The 24,070-nt window shown below is 37.8% G+C and overlaps 1 protein-coding gene across 2 annotated transcripts; it reads right to left on the bottom strand.

Annotated features, from left to right (window-relative positions):
- Positions 1-294: 294 nt before the first annotated feature.
- On the bottom strand, positions 295-20,964 carry swi5 (SWI5 homologous recombination repair protein). 2 transcript variants are annotated; one of them, XM_039762762.1, is made up of 5 exons: positions 20,834-20,953; positions 14,196-14,244; positions 9,978-10,099; positions 2,539-2,633; positions 295-1,050 (listed from the first exon to the last, which is right to left on the bottom strand). In XM_039762762.1, exons 1-5 carry the CDS (start codon positions 20,911-20,913, stop codon positions 986-988), a joined length of 411 nt encoding a protein of 136 aa, XP_039618696.1. In that variant the 5' UTR covers positions 20,914-20,953; the 3' UTR covers positions 295-985. The 2 variants fall into 2 exon arrangements, with proteins under 2 accessions (XP_039618696.1, XP_039618695.1); XM_039762761.1 differs by lacking the exon at positions 2,539-2,633 and having other exon boundaries at positions 20,834-20,964.
- Between the last annotated feature and the right edge of the window lie 3,106 nt (positions 20,965-24,070).

Genomic DNA, 24,070 nt, shown 5'->3' with positions numbered 1-24,070 from the left:
ATTTGTTTTCAGTCACTTGTATCAAAATCTGAGTCTGACAAGTCATAGTCCAGTTCAGAGATAATAGGAAAACGTCATCCACGGTCAAACCAATGAATCTAACTTTCCTTCTAGCAACAAGAGTTCAACTAAAACATAATGGTTGGTTTTGTCACAGTTTACATTCGATTACCATCATCAACTCCCTCTTTTGACAAAAGTCGACATCAGGCCTGAAAGAGTTAAATGAATCTCTTATTTTCTTTCACCTTCATATTTGAAACAATGCAGAAATGGAAGATACAGCTTTGCATATCTGTAGAATAAATCTGTATTTTGACCCAATACCTGCAATTGGAATTTGACTTCTTACAGTTGGCAGTGTGGATTTTAACCACTTGCTTATTAAATGTCATGCCATAAAGATACCCTTCAGATAAAATTAACAATTATTCACAGAAAGTCAAGGCAGCAAGAGACACTCAGTTTTGATTAAGTATTTCAGTGGAACAAATAAAAACAAATTGTAGAAATTTGAGAAAAATAGAAATATTAAACAAGAATAGGATCAATAAAAAGCATTTTTATAGATGAAATAACTAGCAAAATAAGTACTTATACTGTATACTAAACCTGAGGTTGCTTATTAATTTTAAATTAACCCTTGCTCACATAACTTCAACAAAATCTCGTACTTCCGATAGTCATTATAACACTTAAAGATTATCAACATTTTTTGATAAATGACATCCTTTTCTACAGGTATGGCTTTTCTCAAATTGAAAACCTCAGAATACAGATTTTGCTTGCTGTTCAAAGTAATTACATGTTAGAATAAATATAACTACACCAAACCACCACCACCACCAAGAGTCTTTTACAAAACGTATGTATGAAATTCCCTTGAACACAGTCCTCTTTAAGATGTGTAGCTTATTCCCTGCTTCCATGTCTGTTGCAAATGGAGGAGGATATTCTGTACTGTAGTGATGCAAAAAGCAACCATCTAGTCTTCCAGGTCCAAATGAAATTCCACATACAAATCCTTTGTTGTCACCCCCCGGATTGTTGCTTCACAGAAAAAGAAAACAAACAATTACTTTGAAAGGAAGTTTGCACATTCCACATTTTCTAATACATTGAATATTGGTTCTTACAGGTGCACATACATAACATTACATCCTCACACCCACTTAATCCAATTCAGGGTGAAGGCGAGTTGCAGTTTATTCCAGAAGCACTCGGCACATACACTGCTCAGTCCAACACAAGGTCCATTCACACACACTTGCATTTACTTATTTGGCTGATGTCTTTATCCAATGCAACTTTCAACATTTAAGATAAAATTGGCTCCATTCCTTTTGTAGTTCCAGTTGGATGACAGGCCGGTGAAGTGGCTTGCTCATGGTCACAGAGTGTCAGTTGATTGATTTGAACCCACAACCTCAGGGTTTGAAGTCCAAAGCTTTAACTTTTACAACACACTGCCTGCTGTTACTCCCATGTGGGGAAAACTCTGAAGCAATAAATGGCTGATGTGGGAGAACACCTTGAATAACTAGACAAAAACATACCTGGGCAGGACACGCAAGTTCCAAACAGACAGTGAATGGGTTTCAAATCCAGGTAGCTGGAAATGGCCTACTTAAAATGAAAGAATGTAACTTTCTTTTGAAAATATTTAATGGAAAGCAAAGATGACAGGGATATTTGGATAAATGCAATATATACCTCCAAAACAATCCAGCATGTCTATACTGTGGACTCTGATTAGAATATGAGGTTAATATTGCTAAAGTGGGTAGTTTATCTTTATTTATTGTCTAAATTGTGGATTATTTATCTTTTTTATTTTTATATTTTATGGTCTACTTGTTTGTACAAAATGTGAAATTCTTTTTAACCAATATTTTTCTTATTAGTCACATCATTTTTCAACCATAAGTCACATTCCCTGCAAGCCTGTGCATACTCATGTATATACATTCTAAAACACCGGGAGAACCGGGTGAGGGTGTGCTTGGTTGGTTAAGTTTGGTTAGGAAAGATAAGTAGACAGATAATAATAATATATTTTATATGGGTGGCAGAGTGGTAGCGCTGCTGCCGCACAGTAAGGAGACCTGGGTTCGCTTCCTGGGTCCTCCCTGCGTGGACTTTGCATGTTGTCCCTGTTTCTGCGTGGGTTTCCTCCCACAGTCCAATGTGCACTGGCAATTCTAAATTGTCCCTAGTGTGCACGTCCTGCGGTGGGATTTGTTCCTGTCTTGAGCCCTGTGCTGGCTGGGATTGGCTCCGGCAGACCCCCCCCCGTGACCCTGTGTTAGGATATAGTGGGTTGGAAAATGGATGGATGGATATATTTTATTTATATAACGCCTTTCCCATAGATAGATAATACTTTATTTACCCCCAAGGGGAAATTAAGAATTTGCAATGAATCAAAAGTTCTATTACTAGGTGCTGTGAAAATGAGGCTGCATGAGATCTTTTATCTCATCATTGACAAAAAAACTAGTAACTGAGAAACAAAATTCTTTTTATATCGTATCTTACCCAGTTTTCCTAAAAGCATTTGACCAATGTCCTTAATGTCATTGTACTCATGAAGCTGCTTAATGTGCTGATCCAACTCGCCCACACTGTAACCTCTAAGAGGGGAGAGACAGAGAGAGAAAAACACAGTATGTGTGCAAATCATAATTAATAAACTTGAGCATATATTTTATATAGCACCTGCCTATAGTAAACACCATGCCAAAACACTTACTGAAAAAAGTACTATACTTAATACGTTTTATAAGTGACTTGCTGAGGGTGAGTTATTTGCAACTTTATCTGGCAGTTTTGTGGTTGAGCACCTTAGCCACAATAAAAGTAGAAACTTTAATTAAATACAAACAAAGTGTATGACTTTATTATTCGTTAATTCAACTGCACATTTAAAGACATGTGAAGTACTTTCCCTTTTGGCAAGATGCTAGCTTAGTTATTATATGTGACATGTGTATTTGTGTAAGCCAGTTAAGGGGCTGTGTAGCTAATGTAGATTTCTATCCCCAGACATACTGCCTTATATTGAAATACTGTATTTGGCAAGTCTTAGTAGCTTTTGCTCTGATTCCCTAAACCAATTAAATTTAATGACTGTTTGCTGCAGGGATGTGAGAAGAAACTACTTCTGATGACACTTTCTTAACTTTTACTTTTTCAGTATTTTAGGTATTAAGCTAGTATTATTTTCATGAAAAACCTGATTTGGAGTTTTCATCAGAAAACATGTTCTGACATCTCCAGAGCATTTTTTATTGATTTTAATTAGAAACAGATAACATTCCGTACATTCAAGTCAAATTTAACAAATCAAATGAACGCAAAATTCAACCCCCACCCAAGAGAAAATAAAAGGAGCAAGAAAAGCAGGGTATCCTTTTGCCCAAAATGGAAGCTTATTCTAAAATGTTATTGATTATAGCCTGCCATATTTAAAAAAAAAAAAAGTTTTGAACAGATCCTCTAAGTGAGAATTAGATTTTTTACCATTTGAAGCAGAAAAGAACATTGGTTACCCACTGACTTAAGAGTGGTGGGGTGGGATTCTTAAAGCTGAGCAGGATAAGTCTACGTGCTAGTAGTGTACAAAAGGACATTTATTTGTCCTTCTCCACTTTAAGGCCATCTGGGTGTCCACCAAACACAAATGTTAATGGGTTAGGAGTGATTGTGACACCAAGGCTGTCTGATAGGCATGCAAAGATTTCTGTCCAAAATGTTAATTTGTTGCATGCCCAGAACATGTGGCTCAGTGAGGCTGGAGCTCGATTGCAATGTTCACAGGTTGAATGGTACCCTGGAGACATTTTGGACAATTTTAAATGAGATAAATGTACTCAATAAAAGATTTTAAGTTGAATGACTGAATGCTTTGCATATAGGGAACTCAAGTGCATTCTGTGTGTGGAATATTGAATGACAGATCCTTTCCCTAATGTACTCTGGGGTCTTTGAAAAGAAGAGACTTTAAAATACTTTTATAAATTGTAGAGATGTTATCTGAGTCTTCAAGACCAATCAATAATTTTTTGTGGAAGGTAAGGACAATTGGGCAGGTGCTGTTTAGCAAAGTTTTTAGCTTGAAAGTAGTGGAAAAACTGTGTTGATGAGAAGTTGTATTTGAAGCATAACTGTTCTTAGGATGCAAATACATTAACTATGTACAAGTCTATAAGTGTTTTTAATCAAAGATATTTACCAGACATTGAATAGTGAATATGTTTGAGGGGGTGGAAAAAGGTGGTTGTTATGTTGAGGAGCAAACAGCTTTTCTGTCTTAAAGTGCTTCCTACACTGGTTCCATACTCTGAGAGAATGAGGGATAAATGGATTTTTAGTGTAATGACAGTACAGTAGTTTGTAGTAACTGGGGCAGACAGCAGGAAATATAAAGAAGCACTGCAAGATTTTATTTCTACTGCAGTACAGGCTTGTGGATATTCATCAATTTGTGTCAATGTCCAGGTCTTTATAGCTTGTATGTTTGCCACCCAGTAATGCAATTGAAAGTTGGGTAGTGCCATACCTCTTCTGCATTAGGTTGTTGTAGAATCACACTTTGGATGTGTGGATGTTTCAAATTCCAAATAAATGAAGTTATGATTGAGTCTAACTTCTTAAAAAATGATTGGCTAATGTATATGGGGATGCTTTGAAATACGAAGAGCAGCTTGGGAAGGATGGTCATCTTAATAATGTTGATTCTCCCTGCTAACATAAGGTGGAGGGCAGACCATCTAGTCATGTCTTGTTTAATTTTTTCCATGCAAACAACAAAATTGTGTTGAAAAGGAGCTTCATGTTTACTTGTAATATTTACCCCTAGATATTTAAACAGATCTGCTAAGATAAATGGGAAGGTGTCCAGTCTGATATTAAGTGCTAGAGAATTCACTGGAAAAAGCATGCTTTTATTCAAATTGATTTAAAGTCAAGATTTCTTTTGAAAATCTGATAATGTTTTAAGGACTGCTGGCATAGAATTTTGTAGGTCCAATATATACAATACCATATCATCTGCATATAAAGATATTTTCTGTTCAAGTCCTCTGAAAATCCCATTTATCTCTGATGTGTTTCAAAAGAATACAGCCAACAGTTCAATGGCGATTGCAAAGAGCAAATGTGGTAAGTGGCATCCTTATTGCGTACCACATTCTAGTTTGAAGTTATCTGAAATAATGTTAATACGAACCAAGGCTTCTGGACTCGTATAAAGTAGTTTCATCCATACACATCTATATGGGCCGCACCCAAACTTGTGCAATGTGGTGAACAGGCAGTACCATTCAACCACATCAAATGCTTTTCCTGTATAAAAGATAACAAGATCTCTGGGGTGTTAGATATAATGGGTGAAAACATTATATTAAACAAACATCGAAGGTTAAAAGTGTCTGCCTTTAATAAATCCTGTTTGTGCTTGTGATGTTACAGAAGGAAGCACTTTCTCAGTCCTTCTGGCAAGAACTTTGGTGAGTATCTTAACATTATTACTCAGAAGGGAGACTGGTCTGTATGATGCACATTGTAGTAGGTCTTGCCTTGTTCTTCTTAGGAAAGATGGTAATAAACGCTTGATGAAAAGTTTAAGGTAGAATTTTTTTGTCTTTAATTTCTATAAACATCACTAATAATAGTAGACCTAACTTATTTGAGATTTATTTTATAAAATCCCACTGGGTAGCCATCAGGGCCAACTGCTTTCCCACTTTGAAGTGAGTTTGCTATCTAGTAATTCTGAAAGTGTCAGAGGTTTATCCAGTTCCGTAGCACTAAGAGTATCTAACTGTGGTATCTCTAATGAATCATGAAACTCATTAGATTGTCTTAACTTCTTTAAACTGAGTAGAATATAAGGACTTGTAGTGCTCTCTAAATGTGTTATATTTTTATGATCAATAATTTTATCTCTATCTGTATTGTTAATTGCTGTTATTGCATTACAAACTTCCTGCTTGTGGATTTGTTGGGCTAAGATCTTATTGACCTTTTCTCCGTGTTCATTATAATGATGTTGCGATTCAAAGATAAGCTGTTCCATTTCTTTAGTAATCAAGAGATTAAATTGTGATTGCAAAACCTGTTTTTTCCGATAGAGTGCCCCATTTGGAGACATGGCGTATTCTAGATCTACCTGTATTCTGGCAATTTTGCTGATTAACTCAGACGCCTTCTAGGTTTCCAGTTTATTTTTGTAAGAAAGATATGAAATAATCGGTCCTCTTAAAAATGCCTTCAGAGTTTCCCAGAGTATACCTGCTGAGACCTCTGAGGATGCATTTGTCTCATGAAAATAAACAATTTGCTTGGACATCAATTCTGTATGGTTCTCATCAGCTAATGATGGAGGTTAAGATTCCGGATACGAGATGAGTGTGTAGGACGAAGTAAATTTAAGCTCCATGATCAGAGGGATATAGTTCAGAAATAACAAGCATTTGATCATTTTAGTATGTCTGTGTCTTTGCACGACTGTGAACATTGTAATTCAAGGACAAATAAACCAATTATTATGAAATTCTGTGGACAATTTGCATTCCTTAGACCTAACAGCAGAATAGATTTTGGGTGAATTCCAACTATTCAGAGTTGAGCTTTTAAAGTTTTAAAGCTGACACCAACAATGGCCAAACTATTACTCAGAAGTCTGTGAAAATTAACATACAGTTTTAGGACTTTTGTGAATTTTCAGTTCAGTACAAAGCTAGAGCCTTTAAAGTTTAAAGGCAGAGTTTTGACATTAATCTATATTCACAAATAAAATTTGATTAGATTTTAATAAATTACCATAATAGTGCTGCATTTAAAGTGGACTAAAATGGGAAAAATAAACTTACTAGTGGTATTGCCTCTTGCATTTTAAAATCTGTATACATGCTATAAAACACTCTGACCCAAGTCTAATGCTGCATTACTTCCAACATATTATTAATTGTACTCCGTTTGAATATAACCATTAGAATGACCCTCCTATGAGGAAATCATGGGGAGATGTGTTTCATGGATATTACCAGTACTATTTTGAAGAAGTAGCCTCAGATGTTTTCTTAACAAGAATACTATGCCTGATAGTCCCATCTTTTTAAAGTGACTTAAAACAGATTAGTATACATCTTTTTTATATACATTATTTGCTATCTATATGCTGTTTTTGTTTCCCTTGTCAAATTACGCCATCCTGACCTGAGAACAGGACCTTAGAATTGACGCATTACCACAAACTTCAGATGTTATGTGTCAGTTTGCCATCAATAATCTGGATTGAGGTCTGGCTAAAGCTGCCAGGATTACCAAGGGTTGGTCATTTTTAAGGATGAGTCCCACATCTTCCTTGGGACTGATTATACATTCATTTACCTGAAGCTTACTGGATAACCTTTATGTAACATTTTTAGTCTATTAAGCTTTTCACTTATATTGCCTTTTGTCTACCTGCTCAAAGTAGGGTGATCCATTCAAGTATGCAGTCCTTCCAGCTGTCCCCCGACCATCAGATGGAGGCATCAGGTATCACTCACTCTCTATGTAACCTAATACAGGATAATCTAATGTCCCATATATGGACCTATTTATAATAGAATAACATATGATGAGCTATATGCTAAATATGTTTTAGTATACTCACATACTGTAAAGTATTTGTCTAAGAAAAGATTGTCAGCATAACTCTGAAAGTGTAGGACAAAATTTGACACCTGTATGAATCATTGCTTAACTATAGGAGTAACTGAAAAATGCTTGGCTGCATGTGTAGAAGACATTAAGAATAAGTGACAAATGCCTTAAAAGTTTTTTTAAATGAATAATGTATAATATACTAGCCGACGGCCACCGTAGCATACGGCGGTGTAAGAATAGGAATGGAAAACAGTGAGAAAGGAATTCAGAAATCAAGAAGAAAGAAATACTGTGAATAGGTGTTTTGCTGGAGACGATAGATAATGAGTGGAAAGATCTAACCGTAGAAAAAGCCATGTACAACAATAGTTTTGTTGCATGTATCCTGGACTTCCTGGAAATGCGTATGGAATATAATCATTTTGCCTACACGTATGTTGTTACTTTCAGCCTTTGCTTCCAGTGCAGCTGATAGTCCTTTGTATTGTTCCATGCGCAGATCTTTTTGATGTAATCTGAGTAGACGCGTGTCCTCTGTTTTAACATACGCATCTACGACATACTTTTGGAAAAGTTTGCCACTGGAATGCAAAATACTAAATGTATTCCTCATTGATAATCTGTACGTGTAAAATTTTCATTGAGAAAGCCTGATTCGGTTGGCGGTTCTTTTATCAGGAACATTTTGTAAATCTTTGTGTCAGTCAATGTCTCCATAAGGGAATAACAGTGGGTAAACCATAGGATCGCAATTAATATTGATCGTGGAAATCTGTTTACAGAAGTTGCCTCAAGGATAGATCCAAATGTCTATTTCAGAAAGGGTTCGCCATCTTCTCCGACGAAAATCGCTGGAACATTGGTGTGACATGTCGGGCATTGTATCATCGTAAATCCTGCCCAGGGTTTCCCTTGAAAACCATTCGTACAGATGCTGTTGGATTGGACTGAGCGATTTCATGCATGTGTTTCTATGATTTAGTGAAGGGGTTGATGTTTCTGAGCATGGAATCTAGCTGGAGAAGTAAATTTTCGCTGCCTGCAGAGTTTGCTTTATTTTGTAAGCGTATTTCAGCTTGCTCTGTGTCAAAAACATACAACTGTCCATATCCTGGAGAGGTAGAAATGTTAGCGTATAGTGGAGAGATTTGGTGATAAATTTGCCCATGTATTTTAAAACAGTATGGTCTGTGGCCACGAGGTTGAGTTATCTGTGGAAGAAGACGAATAGGAATTGAGAAATGTCATGTCGGCTGAGTGTGGGCGGGACCAGTTAATGGAATCAGGATGAACCAGAAGAGAAATATATATAAGAGATAATGACACTACACTTTGATTTGGGGATCTAAATTCATTTATGTATAATTGCTGAACTTCACTAAAGATGTTTTTCTCTTGTCCGTATTGTCACACACGTGTGCATGGGGGGCAGCAGCTGAAGGGCTTAGAAAATACTGATTATACATCTGCCCAGGGGGGAGCGGGGTACGCTGACGCTCTTTCTGAGTTCTCTGCAGGTCTTACCCTGTAAATCCCACCAGGAGCCGCCACTTCCAGGAAGGACACATCACTTCCGGCCCCAAGGATGAGGTCACTTCCGGTTCCGGCCCAGAGGACGACATCACTTCCGCCCTCTGTACTATAAAGCCCACTGCCTTTGCTCTGGCAGGCAGTTCTGTTTTGGACTCTGTTGTGTAAACTGTTATACAATGCCTCAAATACTTTTGCAGCCAGGATACCGCATTAAACGGGTGGCTGCCCCAAACCTTTCCACGCCTCAAGTCTCTACTTATTACAGTATACAGTGTAAGTTGTGTTCAAGTGCACATGTAACACAAAAATTGGTAAATAATACAAAATTAGTTCAAATAGTCCCATGAAAAGGAAACAAATAACCAATTAGTTCTTGTAATTTTCCCTATTTAGAAGCAGACTTGAATATAAGTGTCAGTTTATTAAGGGTGGCTTGTAAAACAGACGATGTAATTAGAAACAGAAACTAGCCATTTATGACAGGGCCTGCAATTAGGCCAAAACTTTTAATAAAGGCTTAAATTTTGCCTCAAATTAGAAGATCAAATATCATCTTCAAATATTGTGCACAATATTATGTAAATGTAACTTAAAAAACAAGAATGGGTCAAACAAATTATATTTTAAACACATCTTCATACAGCATTTTGGGTTCAAAATTAGCAGTGCAAGGTGACCTATCAAGAGTTTCATAGTCATAAAGATTTTATGTTCAGGTAGAATAAGCCTTATAAATTGATATATTTACAAATGTAATTGAAGGTTATTATAAATCCTTCTTTACTTACTCCAACTCCAGCTTTGTTATTTGTTTGTGCAACTCCTCCCTTCTTTTTTGTAGATTTTTTATTTCATCCTGTATTTTCACATGGTCCTCTTTGGGGGAATTTTGGATACAAGGAGACTGCACCTAAATTTGATACATTAGAAAATTCCACTAAAACAAATTTTAAAAGATACAATTAAAACATCAGAACCAAGAAATCAATGTACAGACATCAGATAAAAACTTTTATCTTCTTTGTTATATAAATTAAAATAAAATTATTAAACATTAAAATTACTTTAATCAGAAATACTTCATTATCAAGAAGAAAAAAATAATTAACGTGACATTTTACAAAGTTTCACCCTGATATTCACACTTAATTCTTCTTCTTCTTCGTCTTTTGGCTGCTCCCGTTAGGGGTCACCACAGTGGATCATCTTCTTCCATATCTTTCTGTACTCCGTTTCTTGTTCTGTTACACCCATTACCTGCATGTCCTCTCTCACCACATCCATAAACCTTCTCTTAGGCCTTCCTCTTTTTCTCTTCCCTGGCAGCTCTATCCTTAGCATCCTTCTCCCAATATACTCAGCATCTCTCCTCTGCACATGTCCAAACCAATGCAATCTCACCTCTCTGTCTGTCTCCCAGCCATCACACTTGAGCTGACCCTCTAATGTCCTCATTTCTAATCCTATCCATCCTCATCACACCCAATGCAAATCTTTGCATCTTTAACTTTGCTACCTCAAGCTCTGTCTCCTGCTTTCTGGTCAGTGCCACCGTCTCCAACCCATATAACATAGCTGGTCACACTACGGCCCTGTAGACCTGCCCTTTCACTCTTGCTGATATCCGTCTGTCACAAATCACTCCTGAAACTCTTCTTCACCCATTCCACCCTGCTTGCACTCTCTTTTTCACCTCTTGTCCACAATCCCCATTACTCTGTACTGTTGATCCTAAGTATTTAAACTCATCCACATTTACCAACTCTACTTATTGCATTCTCACCATTCCACTGACCTCCCATGTATTCTGTCTTATTCCTACTGACCTTCATTCCTCTCCTCTCTAGAGCATATCTCCACCTCTCCAGGGTTTCCTCAACCTGCTCCCTACTATCACTACAGATCACAATGTCATCAGCAAACATCATAGTCCAATCTCGTCCATCACCATTGTAAATAAGAAAGGGCTCAGCGCCAATCCCTGATGTAATCCCACCTCCACCTTGAATGCATCCGTCACCCCTACTGCAGACCTCACCACGGTCACACTTCCCTCGTACATATCCTGTACAACTCTTACATACTTCTCTGCCACTCCTGACTTCTTCATACAATACCACAACTTCTCTCGAGACACCCTGTCATATGCTTTCTCCAGGTCCACAAAGACGCAATGCAACTCCTTCTGGCCTTCTCTATACTTCTCCATCAACACCCTCAGAGCAAACATTACATCTGTGGTGCTCTTTCTTGGCATTAAACCATGCTGCTGCTCATTAATCATCACCTCCCTTTTTTAACCTAGCTTCTATTACTCTTTCCCATAACTTCATGTTGTGGCTCATCAATTTTATTCCCCTGTAGTTACCACAGTCCTGCATATCCCCCTTATTCTTAAATATCGGCACCTGTACATTTCTTCTCCACTCCTCAGGCATCCTCTAACTTTACAAGATTCCATTAAACAATCTCATTAAAAACTCCACTGCCATCTCTCCTAAACACCTCCATGCTTCCACAGGTATGTCATCTGGACCAATGGCTTTTCCATTTTTCATCCTCTTCATAGCTGTCCTTACTTTCTCCATGCTAATCTGTTGCACTTCCTGATTCAATATCTCCACATCATCCAACCTCTTCTCCCTCTCATTCTCTTCATTCATCAGCCTCTCAAAGTACACTTTCCATCTGCTCAACACACCCTCCTTGCTTGTGAATATGTTTCCATCTTTATCCTTTATTACCCTAACCTGCTGCACATCTTTCCCAGCTCGGTCCCTCTGTCTAACCCAGGGGTCTTCAATCACAGTCCTGGAGGGCTGCAGGTTTTTGTTCTAACCTGGTTGTTTAATTAGAAAGCAATTTTTGCCAATAATTTAATTTCAATGCTTATTAGTGCTTTAACTCTGCTATGTCAGGTAATTCTCATATCCTATATTTTCTTCCCCTTTCTAAGGTCTAAGGATATCATCCAAATGATCTGAAGGCTAAAATGGATAAGTAAATCTAGTCCTTTACTTTTTTCTCTTCGTTTTCCTTCCAAGTATTTAATTAAACCCAATAGTGCATGATAAATACACACAGGTGTAAATGGTAACAAGCTAAATACAGAAATGCTGGGCTCTTTTGTCATTTGCATATTATTGGTAATTAGGTGCAATTAAAAACCAAAAACACAGCTATTTAAGACTAAAATAAGCAATAAGGGTTCAAAATCTTAACAAGCAAGACAACTAAAGCGAAGCAGAAGTGTTACTTGAGCAATAAGAGCTTCTTATTAATCAATTGGGTTGGAGCAAAAACCTGCAGCCACGGTGGCCCTCCAGGACCGTGATTGAGGACTCCTGGTCTAACCAATCGGTACAGGCCCTTTTTTGCCTCCTTAGTGTCCAGCCTCTCATACAACTCATCATATGCCTTTCCTTTAGCCTTCACCACCTCTCTCTTCACCTTGTGCCATATCTCCTTGTACTCTTGTCTTTCTTCATCTCTCTGACGTTCCCACTTCTTCTTTGCCATCCTCTTCCTCTGTATACTCTCTTGTACTTCCCCATTTCACCACCAGGTTTCCTTTTCCTCCTTCCTCTGTCCAGATGTCACGTCAAGCACCCTCCTTGCCGTCACCCTTACTACATCTGCTGTAGTTTCCCAACTGTCTGGTAATTCTTCACTACCACCCAATGCCTGTGTTACCTTCTCCCTAAACTCAACCTTGCAGTCTTCCTTTTTCAACTTCCACCATTTGATCATTGACTCTGCCCTCACTCTCTTCCTCTTTTTGATCTCCACCGTCATTCTACAGAACACCATCCTATGCTGCTTAAGTACACTTTCCAGTCTTCAATCTCTCTTCTGCATAGGATGTAATCTACCTGTGTGCATCTTCCTCCACTCTTGTGCATCAAGAGTGGGCAGGAGGAGGAGTATAGGAACCTAATCAAGGACTTTGTTAAACGGTGTGACTCAAACCACTTACAACTGAACACCAGCAAAACCAAGTAGCTGGTGGTGGATTTTAGGAGGCCCAGGCCCCTCATGGACCACGTGATCATCAGAGGTGACTGTGTGCAGAGAGCGCAGACCTATAAATACCTGAGAGTGCAGCTGGATGATAAACTGGACTGGACTGCCAATACTGATGCTCTGTGCAAGAGAGGACAGAGCCGACTATACTTCCTTAGAAGGCTGGCATACTTCAACATCTGCAGTAAGATGCTGCAGATGTTATATCAGACTGTTGTGGCAAGCGCCCTCTTCTACGCGGTGGTGTGCTGGGGAGGAAGGCAGGCTCTATTGTAGGCAAGGAGCTGGACAGTTTGACATCTGTGGCAGAGCGACGGGTGCTGAGCAGGCTCCTGTTAATCATGGAGAATCCACTGAATAGTATCATCTCCAGACAGAGGAGCATCGTTCCTCCCCCACACTATGCGACTCTTCAGTTCCACCCGGGGGGGTAAACGCTAACATTATCCAATGTTATTGACTGTTATACCTGCCTTGCACTCTCCACCTTGCATTTTTTAACTTGCACTGCATTCTTATCACTCTTTAATTAATATTGTTTGTATCAGAATGCTGCTGCGGGAGTATGTGAATTTCCCTTTGGGGATTAATAAAGTACCTGTGTATCTATGTACGTAACCCTATGTTCCTCCCTCTTCTTAATATACATATTCACCAAAGCCATGTCCACCCTTTTGGCAAAATCCACTATCCTCTGACCTTTTTCATTCCTCTCTTTGACGCCATACCTACCCATCACCTCCTCGTCTCCTCTGTTCCTTTCACCAACATGTCCATTGAAATCCGCTCCAATCACCACTTTCTGTCCCTTGGGTAAACTGTTAATCCAAGTCCAACACTTCATCAGTGTTTAATAACATCGGAAAAAAACCCTTTCCTAAATTTCAGAGCTACATGCAAATGAGTGTAAATTAGGTATAGACTGTTTTGTCATTTCCTGTTTAGGATAAAATAAAAAAAATAAACAGTTTGATTTTACTTACTGGAGACTTAAAACTATTGTGAAGGTTTCTTGACACCACACCAGGGGTCCTAAAATGTAAAGACAACACTCAGATAAAACATTTTGTTATACTTGTGAGATCACTGTTCAGTAGCTAACTTCACATCTTCATTAGGTATGAGCAAACACTGGGTGTCTCATGCATAATGCCGTGCATAGAATTCACACTAAAACATGGCGTACAAACAAAAGTTCAAAAGTGCGTATGCACAGAAAATTCAGATGCAGAAAACCGTGCGTAAGCCAACTTCCATGAACTTCCTTTACATAAATCCTGATCTGCATGAAATGTGACACTCGTGCAAATGCCTGCCGCCCCTCCCAGACTCCTTCCAGAATTACGCCTCTTTGAATATGCAAATTAATATATTTCCTAAAGATCAGCGTTCTGTGAAAAGACAATAACAAAAACAGTGGGGAAAAAAGAAGAATATCAGCGAATGCCAAGTGGAGGCAAGGGAAAACATACTATTTGTTGATTTAAGCAGTTGTATAAACAACAAAAGGAAGATGATCGAAAGTTCAAGTTAAGCAAGTCACACAGTGCCTGAAATTAAAAAAAAAGTTGTCAGATATCAAAGTCGCTGTGAGAAGGCAAGTCGTAGCCCACTTTCTGAGTGTCTTATGGAAGCTTATTAGGGTACAGAGAAAAGAAAAAAAAAAATAGGGACACAGTGGAAAAAAAAGCTTGAAATGACAACTTTAATCTAGAAAGTTCCACTTTCATCATGTAGTTAATTTTGTCATTAAAGTACTATGTCATAAACTTAATTATAAAATCTTTTAATTTACTAGTTTCTCAAATCCTATCGTAGCTAAAGTAGCATGTTAAATGCTTTGTATTCTATGTGTTCTTCTATGTACTGTAACAGTACACAGAATACATTACATTCATGATATTACAGCTCTCTGATCAATTTAAATACTAAGATGTATACTCAATATCATTTTCATACAGAAGTGAATTAAAGCATGTATTAAACATGGGGCCACAGTGGCACAATGGTAGTGACAAGCTGGCGACCCGTCCAGAGATTGTTCCTGCCTCCTGCAAGATCCTTTCTGCACCGTGTATGACCCTCAGTGAAATAATTTATTGCAGCAGTATTGTCTCTTTCAAACGTACTAACCCCCAATTCCTGTCCTTCCTTTTTTTTCTCCAAGTAACAAATCACCACACAATCAGCTCTGATAAATGTCAAGTCATCTGTAAGCTTAGAACGCCGATTCTTCAAAACTTTTAAGGAACATTGAAATATCTTCATAGTACATGTTTAATTATTCTATCCATCTATCCATTCAGGGTTGCACCAGTCCAAGGAAGCATAAAGCGCGACATAGGAACAATCTCAGAACGGGGCGCCAGTTCATCGCTACATCTGTCCACACGTTTAATAACAGTATATAATATTTAAATGAGGTTAAAAATTTATCTGTAAAATGTAATATATATATATATACTTTACTGCATTTCATCTGAAAAATTATATCAAGATCTCCAAGAAGATAGTGCCTGGAACTCTAAATCGACTTAGAAGCCAGTCATCATCATCTGTAAATATTCACTCTCTTCTATTGAATTCCTTTATTTTTATTGTATGGTACAATGAGGTTCAATATGCAAATCCTCCACAGACATATTTTCCAATAATATGGTAAAACATAAAAAACAAAAAAAAAATAATAATAATGAGGTAATTGTACTTATAAGTTCTACCAGGAGCACTTGATGGACTGCGTTTATACAGTAGCTCTTGGGATGAGCTTGAGGTCTGTGCAGGAAAGGCACTGAAGCGTTTTGCCAAATGGGAGAAGTTCAAACAGACTGTGCGCATGGCTGAGTCGCGTGTGCAATCATTATTATGTTCATATATACATTCTGATGTATTCTTTTAATGAATAATCTGATATTACATTTCTATATTTACTACATTGTTTTCTTTAAACCACTAATGTTTACGGTATTATTTTTGTTATTATAAATATACAGACTGATATTATTTAGCTGGATAATCATCTTGTAAATATGCGTACTTGAACAAGCCTTAAACCCTGATAGATTGCCACCATGGAACAACCATACATGTACTATGCTGATGAACTTCATAAATATGCAGCAGATCCAGCACAGCACCAGTCACACAAGGAGAAGTTCCTCAGGGCTCTGTCCTTGGCCCTCTTCTCTTCTGTATTTATACGCTTCCCCTTGGCCATATTATTCGTAGCTTGGGACTGGGTTATCATTTTTATACAGACAATACTCAACTCTATTTCAATGGCAGAGTGGTGGCTCTGAGGCTTGGAATCTGCATTGGCAATCGGAAGGTTGCCGGTTCGAATCCCGTAAATGCCAAAAGGGACTCTGCTCTGTTGAGCTCTTGAGCAAGGCCCTTAACCTGCAATTGCTGAGTGCTTTGAGTAGTGAGAAAAGTGCTATATAAATGCAAAGAAATATTATTATTAAAGAATTAATGTTAAAAGTGGAACTTCATCAGAGCTTTCCCAGCTCACAACCTGCCTTAGTGAAATTAATACCTGGATGGAGCAGAACTCTTTAAAAATAAATTGCAACAAAACTGAACTTCTGCAAATTGGGATTAAAGTGCAACTTAATGAAATGAGCTCCTTCCCAGTCCATCTTGGCGGCGATCTCATCAGACCTGCCTCTACTGCAAAGAATGCTGGTATCATTTTTGATTCCTCCCTTTCTTATTCCACCCACATAAATCACATTAAGAATTAATGTGAAATCATTATTACTTTCACCTCCGTAACATATCCCGTGTTCGCTCCTTCCTCTCCTTTTCCAACGCTGAGAAACTTGTCCATGCTTTTATCACACCCCGCATCGATTATTGTAATTGCCTACTGGCAGGTGCCCCTTCTAATCCAACTTATTCAAAACTCGGCTGCAAGAGTCCTTACATGGACCAGCAGCAGTGAGCACATCACATCCATTCTCTTCGCCTTCACTGGCTCCCTGCGTCTTGCAGAATTGAATATAAAATTCTACTAATAACCTAAAAAGCCTTAAACGACCTTGTGCCAAACAATATCAGTGACCTTCTCTATCACTATGTGCCTGTCCGACCACTAAGGTCCTTTGATCCTGTTAAACTTGTTGTGCTCCATACTAATCTACACTCCATGGTTGACAGGGCCTTCAGCTGTATAGCACCCAGACTCTGGAATGACCTACTGAAATTAATCAGGTCAGCTGACTCCATGAATTCTTTTAAAAAACAACTCAAAACTCCTCTGTTCAGGAAGGCTTTTAGTTTTACCTGACTTTATTACCCTTCTCTCAATTTACCTCTATGTCAAGATGCTCATGTAACTGTGTGTGGGTGTGTACTAGACCATCAATTATGTTGTCTGCTAGGCTTTTCTCTGAATTTACTATTTATTTATTTGGTTTAGTACAATGCTATATACTGTATACCCTGCCGTTCTTTCTTAAACTCTGTGAAGTGCCTTGAGCATGGGAAAGGCGCTATATAAATAAAATGTATTATTATTAATCACTAGACATTAAGCCCGTTAAAATAACGGGCGCTAGAACAGTAGTGCATAAACATTTGTATGAACAGTCTATATTAAATGGCAAGGGACCTTGTATGTGGCTGTAATATGTGTCACTGTATTGTGTGCCTTTAACTTTCTCTCTCAGTAATACTGGTTTGTATTTCCGTAAAATGCCTGTAATTTTGTCTGACAGTAATACAATGCAACCTCGGCTCACGACCATAATTCGTTCCAAAACTCTAGTTGTAACCCGATTTGGTCGTGAACCGAAGTAATTTCCCCCATAGGATTGTACGTAAATATAATTAATCTGTTCCAGACCATATGAACTGTATGTAAATATATATTTTTTAAGTTTTTAAGCACAAATATAGTTAACTATACCATAGAAAGCACAGCATAATAGTAAACTAAATGTAAAAACATTGAATAACACTAAGAAAACCTTGAACAACAGAGAAAACTAACACTGCAAGAATTTGCTATAGCCTTATGACCGCGCTAAAAACTCTTTTTAATGAGTTTTAAGCACAGGGGAAAAAATGAACATTTGAAAAATCTGTAATTTAATAAACAACCAAGAAAAGTAACATTGCAACAATGCACGCGCACACCTGTGTGTGTGTGTCTCTCTCGTGGGCCTGCATGTGTGTGTCTCTCGCGTGTGTGTCTCTTAAGTGCGCGCCTCTATGTCTGTGTCTGTCTGTCTCTCGCCTGTGTGTGTGTGTGTGTCTCGCGTGTGTGTGTGTGTGTCTATCTCTCTCTCTGCACAGGGAATGCACAGGAAGAGACTGAACACGTGCTGTGTGGCCCCGCACATGCGCACTTCACCAGAAGACAGACACACACACACACGGACACCTGGATGCACACAAGGGTTTTATTAAAGAGGATGATGATGCTGCATACATTCATTGGCTAGTACAGCAGCATCCCACCTGACACATCCTGGCACCACCAATTGCATTTGAGGAGTTCCATGCTGCTCTCGGCACTGCATTGTCTGCTTGACGACTCTGTTACAAGGGTGCCAATTTGTAATAGAAACAGAAGTCACTGAACATTTTAAAGATCAAAGGTTTAGAGAAAACCAGTACACACCAGTCTTTCTCTTTAAACCTTTTTAAAACCAGGTTTAGACAAGAATTATACCATTAACATTTCAGATAAAGGTGCAATAAATGTTAGAAGTAAAACCATAGACTGGTTACTCACTGATAAAACGTTCTTATGTAAATTAATATATACTGCAATATACAGAAAGATACACAGTATGTGGGCAAATCTTTTAATAGAATGGAAAATGTATGTAGTTCAAACATATACTGTATTTGTAAAACTATATCTGACATATAAGAAAACATATCTAGTCAGTTATTTTCAAACCCGTTTTAATCCTGAACACGGTCATACGATGGTGAAAGGCAGGAACAAACCCTGGACTGGATGCCAATCCATTGCAGGGTGAACACCATCACCCACACACTGGGGCCAATTTAGCCTCACCAATCTACCTAACCTGCATGTTCAAGTTACAGCCTTACTACTTACTTGTACTCAGTTAATAATAGATGTATAATGTATGCTGTATTGGCTCCAGCAGACCCCCGTGACCCTATTCGGATTCAGCGGGTTAGAAAATGGACGGATGGATGGATGTATGCTGTGTCAGAATTTCATTTGATGTAGAGCACATCTCAGTATCAGAAACACCTAGGAGAGACCTGTTGGATAGTGTTTTCAATACCTGCTTAATATACTTTTAAAATTTTATGCAATATATAAGAATCTTGAAATAACTTTAAATATAAACTCTAAAATATATTGTACAGTATGACTACAATTTACAGTATATTTTAAAATATATTGTAATTGTTCTCTAAAATCTTACTTTATTATTCCTAGTATTTTAAAATATTTTAGGAAACAAATTTTTATATTTTGGAAAACATATTGCAATATACAAAAATAGAAATAGTTTACACATTTTTTCAATATGCTTCATATAAATTATATATTACACTTCCTGCGCTGCTCCGTGCGGTTGCCGCTACAGCAGCTCCATTGTTTCCAATTTTCCTCTTGGGATTAATAAAGTTCATCTAATCGAATCCACTTCAATATACTGCAACATAACGTAATATATTCACCCTTGAAATTTTTCATAACATATTGTGAAATATTCATATACTATAAGTAGTTTGTTATATACAGTATATGTATTTCAATATAGTTTATACATACTTCATTGTGTAAGGGTAGACATTCGTTTTTAATATTAAAACATGATGTACTTCTGAAATCAGCTTTAATACAATGGTTTTATAATAGGTGACGGCAACATCGTTGCTTTTTTATCCACACATGACCAATTCCTTTCCTGAAAACTTTGATTCTGCCCACTTACCTTTAAAAAATACAGTAATTGTAAAGCTCTAGTCTAAAGCAACCATCTGAGTCTCCTAGCACTAAAAGTACTAGGGTGTTGTACCGTGTTATCCATTATGAATGTGGTGAGAAGTCAAGCAAAATTTCACCTTTTACTGGCTAACTAGAAACATTACAATACGCAACTCAGGCAAATTAAGTGCCTTGAGCATAGAAAAGGTGCTATATAAATAAAATGTATTATTATTAAGATGTAACTACTCACTAGCACTGAATCAATGATTCATACAGAACTGTGGGCTACCTGGCAGCAACATATTTTACTCATACCGGACAATCTCAGGGTCACTAATTTTAACACAGATATGTTGCATGTGGTTCGGAAAGTGGAGTCCTGGAGGAGAGCTCGCACACCCCAAACGGAGACTGACTTGGCTAGGAATCGCTTGTGTTCTCACAGTTGTCGACCACTAACAGCAGCCGCTGCGCACATAAGCCACCTTAATTATATGCCGAAGCAACCATAATTATGTCATATCATCAACAGGAAGTCTGAATTGATAACTTGTATTAGTCATTCTCAAAGTAGCGCCTCGTTTAATTGAATCAGTGCTATAAGCCAGAGAACAACATTGCCAGCATTTAAAAAATAATATACGTAATTGCAAACGTTATAATTGTAAAAACTCGAAAGCGATGCACAACCTCTTAAGCAAACCTCTACTCAAATGTGCACTTCTGCCTCTGCATGGTGTTGTACTTCTCGTTTCGTCTGGCGAAGCCATAGCACCAAAAAAGTAAACAGTTGTCGCGAAACGATGACGTCAAGCGGGAGGTTAGAAGCAGCGATCGGCGATGACGACGTTGACCCCGGGGTATGTTAAGGCAGGGAAAGGAGATAGTGTACAACGTGTTTACATTTGACATACATGTAATGTGTGCGTGTGTTTTTTTCTTCCGTAAAATAAAAAGGGAATATTAACTCGGCTAGTACTGTATGTCGATGTAGTAGAATATCGTTCTATTACGTTCAAAGTATAGTGTTGAAAAAAGCGGACAGTTACAACTGAACGTGGTGATGTTTGCTCTCTTAAACAAGGTAGAGTGCAAAGAAAAGAAGATTGATATTTCAAATTTCGAAAAATTGTATATTTTTCAAAATAAATACTCTTGATAAAGTGGGAGACTTAATTACTATCATTCAATTGTACAATTCACAATTAAACTCACGTTGAAAGAGTAATTTATTTTAGAAAAACGTAATGCCCCTGGAAACAGTCATTGATATCTTTCAAATGAATCAGTTTTTATATATAAAATGTTTAACTTTTGATTGCTGTAACTTAGAAAGTAAAAATAAACCTATTAAAAATAAAAATGACGAAACTTTGACCTTTTATGTAATCTTGGCGGACTTTTTACGGCAGATATCAAGAAAAAGCCAATCGGATATAGATTTTGTGCTCCTCTGCCTATTTACTAAATACAAGCCGATCACAATTGGGGTTTCTTTTCTGTTTAGCCTGTGAAAGAAATGACATGTTTACTTAGTGTTAGGCAGTTAAATGGACGAATTAGATCAGTTTAGTATGAGAATCGAACACGTGTTTTGGCAATTTAGAATATTTTATTATTATCATCCACCCATTATCCAATTCGCTGTATCCTAACTACAGGGTCACGGGATCTGCTATTATCATCCATCCATTTTCTAACCCGCTGAATCCGAATACAGGGTCATGGGGGTCTGCTGGAGCCAATCCCTGCCAACACAGGGCACAAGGCAGGAACCAATCCTGGGCAGGGTGCCAACCCACCACAGGACACACACAAACACTAGGGCCAATCTAGAATCGCCAATCCACCTAACCTGCATGTCTTTGGATTGTGGGAGGAAACCGGAGTGCCCGGAGGAAACCCACGCAGACACGGGGAGAACATGCAAACTCCACGCAGGGAGGACCCGGGAAGCGAACCCAGGTCCCCTAACTGCAAAGCAGCAGCGCTACCACTGCGCCACCGTGCCACCCGCTATTATCATTCATCCATTAAATTATTTTCTATTCCTCTTATCCAATTCATTATACCAGAGACCCAGTGATTACCCAGACAGCACAGAGCAAATTATCTGCATGTGCAACCCAATCACAGCAGGCAGGGCCACTGTAGTACATGTTCATTACTAGGGTGTTAGTGCATATCATATATATAGCGTGTTATTGTCAGGTGTGTTTTAAACAGCCAAATGTGATTCAAATGAGAGATTTCAGAACACTAGTATTCAGTCTTTACTGACACAAAAAATCAGCCCATTAAAGCCCTAAACCCGAATGTTGAGCTTAGTTAGATCCTGGTGTGCTGCACTTTTTTATTTTAGCCTCTTTTAGTAACCAGTTACTGTTGCTAACTGAGCATACTTATTTTGTCTTTAATTAACTGTTTTTAAGATTTAGAACCCTTGTTTCTTTTTCTATTAACCAACAGCTTAACAATAATTATATTCAAAGTAAAGTGTTAATTGACCAGCTAACTTGTTGGACTCAAACTTATTTTCTAGCGGACCACCATTTTTGCTCCAAACAATTTCTTATTTAAAAATTGAATTGTTGCAGTTAATGAAACATGTTATTTAATTTTGTGGCTTGATAGCATTATTACTCTGTCATTCCAGACGTTTCCAAAACTGATTAGTTCCTTTTTTCTGAAAGCAGTGAATGTTTTGTTGACCAGAGCAAATTTACATTTCTTAGATCCTAACTTTTTTGTTTTCAAATATTTTATTAACACAGATACTGTGTGATGGACTGAATGAATTAGCAATTGGATTGAATTAGCAAGACATTTCTTTATGATTTGACAAATGGCTAAGAAAAAAAGTTTAAAATTGTGTTTCTTAAAAAAGCAAGTCAATGTAAATTAAGGTAGTAGAAGTAGGTTTCATGAACAGTAGCATTTGGCTACTGATGAAGAAAATGGCTAAAACAAAATTCTGCACCTGCGATAAGTTGCCCTCAACAGTACTTGGGCTAAAAGGTGGCATTGTGACACAGCTATAATCAGCACTTTTCTCACATCCAAGACATGTTTTTTTTTAAAACTCAGCCTAATGGCTTCCTTTGTAGTTTCTTGTCTAGATATTGTGCCATTGGCACTAAAAACGCCTTACATGTTAGGCTAGCTAGATTCTGCAAACCGGCCTTGTGTTAGTGTGTGTGTGGATGTGTTTGTGAGTACACCTGTAATGTACTTCTGCTCCTTTCATGCCTTGTGGCAATTGCTACTACTATAGCATCTGCCTACCCACAACCCTGAGATTAGATTTAGTGGGCTCATTAAATAAATGAATAAATATCTGTTGTCAGTCTCTCAGCTAGTCCTTTTTTTGTCTATATTTGATTAATGTTGTTATGTTATGCCCAAATCAGTAATAAGCTGTTTCGGCATGTGCTTTACACAGACCAGCATAAGTCTCCCTCCTCTCTGAAGTTCTGTCATTCCCTAATAGTTTGTCTTGTCATGCAACACTATAAAATTGTTCTTGTACTGTTTTTGCTCTCTTTTTTCTTTTACACAAAAATTTGTTTGCATCTTACAATTCATGGGCAAGATCCCACTCAGATAGCTACTTAATGAATTTGTGGGGCTACTCATTGACTATTCAATTATTGATCTAAGAGCCTATGCTAATAAAACACATTCTTGACTGACATCTGTGATTGTGTTAAAATATGAACATTTTTGTCTTGCAAGACACCTTTTTGTGCCTACAATATTTAATATCAATATTCAATATTGTGGCCTAGTACATAGGCTGTTGGATTCTTAATGATAAGGGTTCTGAATTATGCATAATATCTGTCAAGGTTGAGTTTACAGTAAGCATGGTAATGCTAACATCATAAACTCCATCTTAAGATCAATCGTTAATTTATTCCCGAAATG

This window comes from Polypterus senegalus, chromosome 9 (genome assembly GCF_016835505.1).
Source record: "Polypterus senegalus isolate Bchr_013 chromosome 9, ASM1683550v1, whole genome shotgun sequence".
Taxonomy (NCBI): domain Eukaryota; kingdom Metazoa; phylum Chordata; class Cladistia; order Polypteriformes; family Polypteridae; genus Polypterus; species Polypterus senegalus.
The sequence above is the reverse complement of the archived record's forward strand: the minus strand, read 5'-3'. Positions and strand labels throughout refer to the sequence as shown.

What these genes read in the sequence shown, in the direction of transcription:
- swi5 (XM_039762761.1), bottom strand. Translation starts at nt 20,913, where the DNA reads ATGGCTTCGCCAGACGAAACGAGAAGTACAACACCATGCAGAGGCAGA. An exon ending in AGTAGAGGTTTGCTTAAGAG is followed by an intron (nt 14,245 to 20,833) that starts GTTGTGCATCGC and finishes TTTACATTTTAG; the next exon opens with GACCCCTGGTGTGGTGTCAA. An exon ending in ACAATAGTTTTAAGTCTCCA is followed by an intron (nt 10,100 to 14,195) that starts GTAAGTAAAATC and finishes TATCAAATTTAG; the next exon opens with GTGCAGTCTCCTTGTATCCA.